Source organism: Triticum aestivum, chromosome 7D (assembly GCF_018294505.1).
Source record: "Triticum aestivum cultivar Chinese Spring chromosome 7D, IWGSC CS RefSeq v2.1, whole genome shotgun sequence".
NCBI lineage: Eukaryota > Viridiplantae > Streptophyta > Magnoliopsida > Poales > Poaceae > Triticum > Triticum aestivum.
This window is the reverse complement of record NC_057814.1, coordinates 523,626,994-523,637,938: the sequence shown is the minus strand read 5'-3', so window position 1 is coordinate 523,637,938 and position 10,945 is coordinate 523,626,994. Positions and strand designations below refer to the sequence as shown.

The window sequence follows — 10,945 nt, the reverse complement described above, 5'->3', positions numbered from 1 at the left end:
GGTAAGTGATGATGTGGGCTAAAGAGATAAGTGAGGGGGCCCACATGGGGACCACAACCCACCAGGGCGCGCCTGGGGGTCCTGGCGCGCCCAGGTGGGTTGTGCCCACCTGGTACACCTCCCTCTGGTATTATTTGCACCAGAAATTCAGAAATCTTCAGAAAAAAAATCATATAAAATTTTCAGGGCATTCTGAGAACTTTTATTTTTGGGTCATTTTTTATTGCACTGGAAATTCAGAAAATAGACAAAATATGGCATTTTATTTTACTTAACTAATAAAAATAGAGAATGAAAAGTAGGGACAGAAGGTAGTGCTTACTAAATTCATCAACTTCATACCGTTCAAAAATGAATCATTAATATGGTTGATGAGGTCTTATTAACAACCACTTTCGGTTAGCATGAAACCGAAGAACTTTCGTAAATCAGTAAGTTACCTCAATGGGGATATGCATTTCCCCAACAGTAAGCATTTCATATTTCTTTTTGACAGTAGGTAGAGGTATTTGAAAACTTCCAATAGTGATTGTCGGAGATTTTTCAATAACATTAATACCATTCACTTGGAATTGTTTCTTCGGAAAGTGCACCGTATGCTCATTGCCATTAATATGAAAAGTGACCTTGCTTTTATTGCAATCAATAACAGCCCCTGCAGTATTCAAGAAGGGTCTACCAAGGATAATTGACATGTTGTCATCCTCAGGCATCTCAAGTATAACAAAGTCAGTCAAAATAGTAACATTAGCAACAACAACGGGCACATCCTCACAGATACCGATAGGTATGGCAGTTGATTTGTCAGTCATTTGCAAAGATATCTCAGTAGGTGTGAGTTTGTTCAAGTCAAGTCTTTTATATAAAGAGAAAGGCATAACACTAACAGCAGCTCCTAAATCTCACAAAGCAGTTTTCACATAATTCTTTTTGATAGAGCAAGGTATAGTTGGTATTCCCGGATCTCCAAGTTTTTTAGCTACTCCATATTTAAAAGTAGCAAGTGATACGTCTCCGTCGTATCTATAATTTTTGATTGTTCCATGCCAATATTCTACAACTTTCATATACTTTTGGCAACTTTTTATACTATTTTTGGGACTAACATATTGATCCAGTGCCCAGTGCCAGTTCCTGTTTGTTGCATGTTTTTTTGTTTCGTAGAAAATCCGTATCAAACGGAGTCCAAACGGGATAAAAACTGACGGATATTTTTTTGGAATATATGTGAATTTTGGGAAGTGGAATCAACGCGAGACGATGCCCGAGGGGGCCACGAGGCAGGGGGACCCACCCCAGGGGGGCAGGCGCGCCCCTGACCCTCGTGGACACCCCGTAAGGCAGTTGTTGCCCTTCTTTAGCCGCAAGAAAGCTAATATCCGAATAAAAATCGTGTTCAAATTTCAATCCAATCAGAGTTACGGATGTCCGGGAATATAAGAAACGGTGAAAGGCCAGATCTGGGAGCGCAGAAACAGAGAGAGATAGAGAGACAGATCCAATCTCGGAGGGGCTCTCGCCCCTCCCATGCCATGGAGACCAAGGACCAGAGGGGAAACCCTTCTCCCATCTAGGGAGAAGGTCAAGGAAGACGAATAAGAAAGGGGGCCCTCTCCCCCTCTCTTCCGGTGGCGCCGAAACGCCGCCGGGGCCATCATCATCACCGCAATCTACACCAACAACTTCACCGCCCTCATCACCAACTCTTCCCCCCTCTATGCAGCGGTGTAACCCCTCTTTTACCCGCTGTAATCTCTACTTAAACATGGTGCTCAACGCTATATATTATTTCCCAATGATGTATGGATATCCTATGATGTTTGAGTAGATCCGTTTTGTCCTATGGGTTAATTGATGGTCGTGATTGGTTTGAGTTGCATGTTTTCTTATTGGTGCTGTCCTATGGTGCTCTCCGTGTCACGCAAGTGTGAGGGATTCCCGCTGTAGGGTGTTGCAATACATTCATGATTCGCTTATAGTGGGTTGCTTGAGTGACAGAAGCATAAACCCGAGTAAGGGGTTGTTGCGTATGGGATAAAGAGGACTTGATGCTTTAATGATATGGTTGGGTTTTACCTTAATGATCTTTAGTAGTTGCGGATGCTTGCTAGAGTTCCAATCATAAGTTCATATGATCCAAGAAGAGAAAGTATGTTAGCTTATGCCTCTCCCTCAAATAAAATTCCAATAATGATTACCAGTCTAGTTATCGATTGCCTAGGGACAAATAACTTTCTTGTTGACAAAAGCTCTCTACTAAAACTAACTTAGTTGTGTCTTCATCTAAACGGCCCCTACCTTTTATTTACGCGCTCTTTATTGTCTTGCAAACTTATCCAACAACACCTACAAAGTACTTCTAGTTTCATAATTGTTCTAGGTAAAGCGAACGTTAAGCGTGCTTAGAGTTGTATCGGTGGTCGATAGAACTTGAGGGAATATTTGTTCTACCTTTAGCCCTCGTTGCGTTCGACACTCTTACTTATCGAAAGAGGCTACAATTTATCCCCTATACTTGTGGGATATCAACAAGCATAGTGGAGATTTTAGCTTCCAGTATTTTTCTCTTATTTGTGATGATGTCTTTCATATACTTTGCATAAGGAGGCATTTTAAGGATATCAGTCAAGCGAGTACGCAAAAAGACTGGCCTCAGCATTTTAGCAAAGCGTTCAAATTCTTCATCATCTTTCTTTTTAGTTGACTTGGGTGGAAAAGGCATAGGTTTTTGAACCCACGGTTCTCTTTCTTTACCGTGTTTTCTAGCAACAAAGTCTCTTTTATCATATCTTCTATTTTTAGGTTGTGGGTTATCAAGATCAACAAGTGGTTCTATCTCAACATCATTATCTGGTTCTTTTTAATTTGGTTGAGAGTCTTCATGAACCTCATCATTATCTTTTTCATTGTCACTAGGTGAGTGTTCATTACCAGATTGAGTTTCAGCATCTGAGATAGAAGTTTCATTATCATTATCATGAGGTTTCTCTATTTCAGGTTCACTAGAAGTGTGCAAAGTCCTATCATTTGTGAATCTTGTTCAATTCTTTTTGGGTGTCCCTCGGGATAAAGTGGTTCCTGAGTCATTTTACCTCCTCTAGTGGCAAAGTCATGCATATTATGATTCATTTCATCAAGTAATTCTCTTTGTGATTTAGCAACTTGTTCTAGTTGAGTTTGAACCATATAAGCATGTTTTCCAACACCTCTAACATCATTTGATATTCTAAATAACAAGTCACTCAAGCGAGCAATCATATTAGAATTGTATTTCAATTGTTTCATAACATTTGCATTGAAGTGATCTTGTTTTCTAATATAGTTTTCAAACTCATAAAGGCATTGACTAGGATGCATATTGTGAGGATTATCATTATCATTGAACTTCATAAGAGAATTTACCTCTACCACCTTAGGCAATGGTGGTGTATTAAGCCCATGTATTTCTTCAATAGGAGGTAAATTTTTAACATCCTCGGTCTTAATACATTTTTCCTTCATAGATTTCTTTGCCTCTTGCATATCTTCAGGACTGAGATATAATATACCCCTCTTCTTCGGAGTGGGTGTAGGCGGTGGTTCGGGAATAGTCCAATCATCATAGTTTTTCAATATATTATTCAACAATTCTTCAGCTTGAGCAATAGTTCGTTCCCTGAAAACACAACCAACACAACTAGAAAATCCCTAGAAGCATCGGTTAGTCCATTATAGAAGATATCAAGTATTTCATTTTTCTTAAGAGGATGATTAGGCAAAGCATTAAGTAATTTGCAAAGACTCCCCCAAGCTTGTGGGAGACTCTCTTCTTTAGTTTGCATAAAGTTAAATATTTCCTATAAGGCAGCTTGTTTTATATGAGCAGGAAAATATTTTTTAGAGAAGTAATAAATCATATCCTGTGGACTATGCACACAACCAGGAGCAAGAGTATTGTACCAAGATTTAGTATCACCCTTTAATGAGAAAGGAAATAATTTGAGAATAAAGTAATAGCGAGTTTTCTCATCATGAGTAAAAGGGGTGGCTATATCATTGAACTTAGTAAGATGTGCCACAACAGTTTCAGTTTCATAACCATGGAAAGGATCAGATTCAACCAAAGTAATTAACTCTGGGTCGACAGAGAATTCATAATCCTTATCAGCAATACAGATAGGTGAAGTAGCAAACTTAGGATCACATTTCATTCTAGCATTCAAAGATTTTTCTTTATACTTGCACAGTAATTTCTTTAAATCGTCTCTATCATTGCAAGCAAGAATATCTCTAGTTGCTTCTTCACTCATAACATAATCTTCCGCTACCTTAGGCAATTCATATCTAGGAAGGCTAGTTCTAGGAGGTGTTTCAGGAGTTTCAGTTTCAAGCTCATCGTCAGATTCAACAACATCATGTTGTATAACTCTAGCAATTTGTTTATCAAGAAAATCACCAAGTGGCACATTATCATTATCAAGCAAGGTACTAGCATCATCATAAGCATCATTCATAGTAGAAGTAGCATCATCAATAACTTGCGACATATCAGAATTAATAGCATGTGGTGGTGTTGCAAGTTTACTCATAACAGAAGGTGAATCTAAAGCAGAACTGGATGACAGTTCCTACCTCCCCTCTTCTTCGAGGGATAAATCTTAGTCTTTGGATCCTTTAGATTCTTCATAGTGATAAATTGATAATAATCCCAAGTGACTCAACAAATATAGCTATGCTCCCCGGCAACGGCGCCAGAAAAAGGTCTTGATAACCCACAAGTATAGGGGATCGCAACAGTTTTCGAGGGTAAAGTATTTAACCCAAATTTATAGATTCGACACAAGGGGAGCCAAAGAATATTTGAAGGTATTAGCAGCTGAGTTGTCAATTCAACCACACCTGAAGATTAATTATTTGCAGCAAGGTAATCAGTAGCAAAGTAGTTTGATAGTTTTGATAGTAGTGACACCAGCAACAGTAACAGTAATAGTGGTAGCAGTAATTTTGTAGCAAGTGTAACAGTGATGATAGCAATAGTAACGCAGCAAGATCAATATAAATAAATTCGTAGGCATTGGATCGGTGACTTGTTGGATGATATTCATCATGAGACAGTTATAACCTAGGGCGATACAGCATTAGCTCCAGTTCATCAATATAATGTAGGCATCTATTCCGTAAATAGTCATACGTGCTTTATTAAAAGAACTTGCATGACATTTTTTGTCCTACCCTCCCGTGGCAGCGGGGTTCATATTGGAAACTAAGGGATATTAAGGCCTCCTTTTAATAGAGAACCGGAACAAAGCATTAACACATAGTGCATAGATGAACTCCTCAAACTACGGTCATCACCGAGAGTGGGCCCGGTTGTTGTTATTCCAGGGTAGTCGGATCATAACCGTAGTAGGTGACTAGAACTTGCAAGATCGGATCTAAAACGTGGATATAATGATGAATTCATAAACGATTTAGATCTGAGTTCATGGCACCCGGGCCCAAAGTGACAAGCATTAAGCATAGCAAATTCATAAACAGTTATTGACATCCTTTCTCTAAACTGGTTGAAAAAAGGTGTGATTTCAAAACTAAAGTATTATTTGTCCGGCATTGGAATACGAGGTTATAAACTACCATGATTTTGTCCCTAAAAAACCTACCATGATTTTGGTCAAATCTATACTGTCAAAATGGGCCTTAGTAAAGTTTAATATACATGAAAAAAGTCTAAGTAAAGTTTAATTCATTTGACCGTGTCAAATGTACAACAAATAGGTACGTACAATATGTTTTGTCCGGCTCCGAAGAGGGAGGCGCAATGACGGCGACACATCTTCAGTTCGCTTCAGTGCTTATAGTCGTCGCTAGGTGGTCTATAAATCTGAATGTTTTTTTCTTATTTCTGGTGTTCGTTATACTGCCATGATTGAAGATTGAAGATGAATAGATTAAAGTTTTGTCGAGAAAAAAAAACAGATACCCGACGCTCCACAATGCTTCATACTCCCCCGTCCAAAAAATCTTGTCCCAAACTTGTTTTTCAAATGAATTATCTAACACTAACTTGATACTAAATACATCCATTTAAGGAACAAACGCTTTCATACGGAGAGAGTAGTACAGTAGGACATATCTACCTTGACGGTGCTATAATCAAGAATACCCAAAAGGCTTTGCGTCACGTGCACTGATAGAGGAAAAAAATGTACAGCATTATTATGGCAGGGCCAACACCAATTAAGAGGCCCACCCATAGTGCCGTCACCCACATCCAGACATGAACCCTGGTCCCGCACGCTGGGTGCGACTATGTCTCGCTGCAAGCAACACAGAGAGTCAACTCTCGGCGTCGGCCTAAATGGACCGGCCCAGGTCCCGCGAGGCCAGTGACTCTTTTTTTGACGTTTTGTTTTCTTTTTTAATTTATTTTACACTTCCACAAATTTCTTAACACATATATAACAAAATATAATTTTCATAATGTTTTGAAAATGTAATCATGCATTTGAAAATTGTCAAATATGTATAGAAAAAATGTTGAATATGAATAAAATTGATCATGTATTTAAAATATGTTAATCAAGCATTTGAAACAAATGTTAAACAACTATTTGACAAATGTTAATCAAGTGTTTGAAAAATATTGAATGTCTATAGAAAATATGTTGACCATGTATTAAAAAATGATGAAATCTTTTGATATGTATATGAAAAAAATATTAATCAAGCATTTAAACAAATTTTGAACAAGTATTTCGAAAATATTAATCAAGAATTTGGAAAATGTTGAATGTGTATAGCAAAATGTTGACCATGTCTTAGAAAATGATGAAATCTTTTGATCATGTATATGAAAAATATTAATCAAATTTTAAAAAAATGTTGAACAAGTATTTCAAAAATGTTAATCAAACATTTGGAAAATGTTAAACGTGTATAGAAAAAATGTTGACCACGCATTCAAAAAACTTGTTGATCTTGCATTTGAAAAATGTTAAATGTTTATAGGAAAAATGTTGATCATGTATTAGAAAAATGTTAATCTTGTATTTAGAATTTTTAATCAAGAATTTAAAAAATGTTTAAAGTGTGGATAGGAAAAATGTTGACCATGTATTCAGGAAATGTTAATCTTGTATTTGAAAATGTTAAAAATATGTATAGAAAAAATGTTGACTATGTATTTAAAAAATGTTAAATTTGTATAGGAAAAGTGTTAGCCATGTATTAGAAAAATGTTGTTGACATATACAAAAAAATAGAATGAAAACAAAAAGAAACAAAGAAAATAAAAAAAGAAACTTGAAAAAGAAAAGAAAATAACCAAAAGAAAATGAAAATGAAAATCATAAAAAAAATTAAAAACAAAAAACGGAGAAGGAAAAAAAAAGCAACATCCCGGAAGAAAAAAACAAAACGAGTGAAACCCGGGCTCATTTCGTCTCAACTACATCTCGCCCTATTACTTGATCAGAATCCCGACGCCAGCCTGGTGGCTAGCACCGTTGCAACCTATCTAGGAGACCACCATTGGAATCCCCCCTGCAGCGCTCCTTTTTTCACTATTTTCCTTTAAAAGTGTGCGCGAGTGGGCCGGCCCATTACTGTTGAAGCTCGAACGAGTGTTCCTACTGTCTCGCTTAATGTGAGAAATAGTAGCCGCGCATCACGCTTGCGATGATGTTGGAGCGTTGGGCTATGCTTTATGGAGAACGACAACGTTGCCATGCTTTTCCTCCTCCGCTCTCTCACACACACACGTGAAGTGGTTTAAAAAACACTAAAATTTATTTAATTATTTTGCGAGAAAACTTCTCATCTATTCATCAACTATCAAGGTAGTACAAAGAACACCAGAAGTAAATATTACATTCAGGTCTATAGACCACCTAGCGATAACTAGAAGAATTGGATCAACAAACAGATTTATTAACAAAACCAGCAGCACAAACAATTTTTTTTTACTCAAAGTCCATGTAGCCCACCTTCTTCTTCCTCCAGATTCGACCGATAGCGTGCAGCCGCATGATCGTCAAAGTCAAATTCTCGTTGTTGATCATGAACGGGAAATCATATAGGGCCAACACCCTGAAGAAGAAGCCATCACAACGGAAGAGTTCTAGATCCAAGAGCCAGATCCACATTATTCCTCAAATGTCTCACACCAACACCGCATGACCAATTGACAATGAATACATGTTTCATAGGTCCTACATGACCTCATGTTTCAGCAGCACAAAATGCTATCACAATTGTTGTGCAATTTGGGCCAAACAAAAGGAACACTAGGTCATCATGTGGACCAAGGCACAGGAGAAAACCGCTCAAGCGGCCCACAAGGGGGTGGGGAAGACACTGCAAACATTAGGGGCCGCTTCTTGTGAAACTACATATTGACCGCACGAGTGTGTAATGGGGCCGACCAGGGCGGCACTCATTTTTCATACATTTTTTGCTGGATTTTCATTTTTCTCTGGTTCTATTTTCCGGTTATCCTTTCCCTTTTCTTTATCTTTTTATTATTTATTTGTTGTTTCCTATTTCTATACTCCCTTTTTTATTTCCTTTAAAAAAATATGTACTTCATAAATAATATGTAATTCTTTTTGCAAAATACACGTTAACATTTTAAAAAATGCATGAAATTTATTCAAAAATAAGATAATACTTTTTTAGTTTTATGAGTTCTTAAAATGTGTGAAGACTTTTTTAAATACGTGATTAAAAAAATTACGAACAATGAAGATTTTTAAAAAGTTTTTATATATTTTCAAAAAAACTAATTGATTTAATTTTTTCAATAAAAGTGATAATTTTTATTACATGATTTTATTTTTGTAATGTGTGGTCAACTTTTAAAATCACACAAATAGTTTCAAAAACACACAGACACCTTTTGAATTTATGCATATATTTTTTAGCAATTTTTTTTACTATTAAATTAATTATTTAAAAATCACCAATAAAAATGGACATTTTTCTTTCTAAAAATTGCTTTTTAATGGGCGTTGGAATTGTTTATCTGCATTGCTAGCTAGATTTATTATGATTAAATCCCGCAAGGAAAAAAAAACAAACCTTATGTGCGGCTAGTTGCATTTGAAAATTCTGCAAATATTATATTCAACAGAATCTGAACCACTGTAGAGTTGTACGGATTTCATTTGGGTATCTTCATTGTGTCAAACTAACAGTGAACACAATTTGTCTAAGATACCCACTTCCCTTGTATCACACAATAATTTCAGTTCCAATATCAATCCAAGAAGATTCTTTTTCTAATGACCTGATATGCTATTTGGTGTGTTTAAAGGCATGTAAATTCATCGCTAGCAAAACTAATCATGTGGAGTGTGTTACAATTTGTTTTAGCCACAATTTTTTTTTATTCACAAAAAAATGTTTTAGCCTCTCTGATTTGCCCATTAGCATGTGTATACCCACTGAGCATATTCTAAGTTAGATAACAAATATGTGATCTCAAATTCTCAATATGTACCTATATGATATCTCTGTCCGTTTTCATCTGCAAATTGACTTAGAAAATCTGACATAAGTTGGTAATACTGCTAACATCCAGATTTCATAACTCGTGGGCTTGATATTGACAAGACTGTTCAGTTTTGCTACCATATTGCATCTCTATAACTCAAAATATTTTTGTCCTCTGCGTGCAAATGTCATACTTGCATACTCTAGTACCTTATTTAAATCAGAATCACTCAACATATGAAATGCATGGATACCAGGATATGTCATTTCAGTATATGCAATGTCTGAATTCCAATTAATCAGTACAATACTGTCGATTCCTTGGTGTACATACTTATATTGACTGTTACAAGACGACAATATTGGTGTACATAGCTTGGTAATTCAAGAACTTTAGAAGCTTACCGCAAGCAGAAGCACACAGACAGGATAAATACTAGCCAGTAAACAACATATCAGTACAATATCGACAAACATTATAGGCAAACAATTTCTGAAACTGCAGCACTACACAGATACTAGCACTACAACCCGCAACAAGATCAGTACTTTAGAAGCTGAGCGCCGAGAGAAGAATGACAGTGGTGAAAACCAGTGCCAGAGCGGAGGTCACCAGAGCCGGCAGCGCCACAGCGCCGCCGTTCTTGGTGTTGTGCGGCCTCGTGTTCACCGCGCCGCCACCGGTACCGGTGTGCCTCCCGGCACCGCTCGCTCCACCGCCGGAGCTGCGGCCTCCCGTGTGCCCAAGCTTCCTGGGTCTCGCCATCTCCAGGAGCCTCTTGCCTTGGACTTCTGGAAAAGTAAGCGGCAGTTCCAGGAATAACTTTGTAAGAGACTGGCCTCATGTTCATGGCAAGGCTGAGCCTGAAGAAATATGAAGAAAGTAGAGAGCAAAGGGGAGATTGATGCACACAAACTACTAACCATGGGGCTGGAGAGCTGCACCGGCCATGGCCCTTCTCGGAGCTGCCTCACACCATGTGCCATGGGATCCGAAGGCGAGGAGGAGGAGGAAGAGAGCGAGGGCACCTTTCTTCATCTTGAGATGGACTCGGTGCCCAACAGAGCAACTCCGATGTGGAGTGTGTGCGGAGGCTCGTCTCGTCTTTTAACTCCTGGATGCTGGAGAGCAGCTAAGATAAGACCACTCCACAAGCTATTGTGCATGGTGGCAACAGTTCAGCTTGGTTCTTTCTGTGGCAGACACTGTGCCTTGAGCCGGAGAGGCGCCTTGTACCGTGCCTTTCTCACCCTCTTGTTAGCTCACGAAATCAGGGTTAGTACTCTCCCATAATCTTGCTGATTAGCACCACCCCCAAACCAAGCAACAGTTTCAGGAACTTTTGTTTCGGTGCTCTATGGCATCACTCATGTTTCCGCTGGGGGCAAGAGGGGGCAAAGCGAACTGCAAAAGCTACCCAAAGAGCATATTTTGTTGCTTTTTTAATCTGTGTGCATGTCGTTGGCGCTGAGA

The 10,945-nt window shown here is 38.1% G+C and overlaps 1 protein-coding gene across 1 annotated transcript; it reads right to left on the bottom strand.

The window, feature by feature from the left end:
• Positions 1-9,760: 9,760 nt before the first annotated feature.
• LOC123166489 (uncharacterized) lies at positions 9,761-10,700 on the bottom strand. The gene is made up of 2 exons (XM_044584294.1): positions 10,396-10,700; positions 9,761-10,263 (listed from the first exon to the last, which is right to left on the bottom strand). The coding sequence occupies exons 1-2, from the start codon at positions 10,508-10,510 to the stop codon at positions 10,022-10,024; spliced, it is 357 nt and encodes a 118-aa protein (XP_044440229.1). The 5' UTR covers positions 10,511-10,700; the 3' UTR covers positions 9,761-10,021.
• Positions 10,701-10,945: the final 245 nt, after the last annotated feature.

Bases quoted from the DNA above. Each gene is read 5' to 3' on its own strand.
- LOC123166489 (XM_044584294.1), bottom strand. From the start codon at position 10,510: ATGAAGAAAGGTGCCCTCGCTCTCTTCCTCCTCCTCCTCGCCTTCGGA. The intron at 10,264-10,395 runs GTTAGTAGTTTG...TTACTTTTCCAG, and splicing joins TGCAGCTCTCCAGCCCCATG to AAGTCCAAGGCAAGAGGCTC.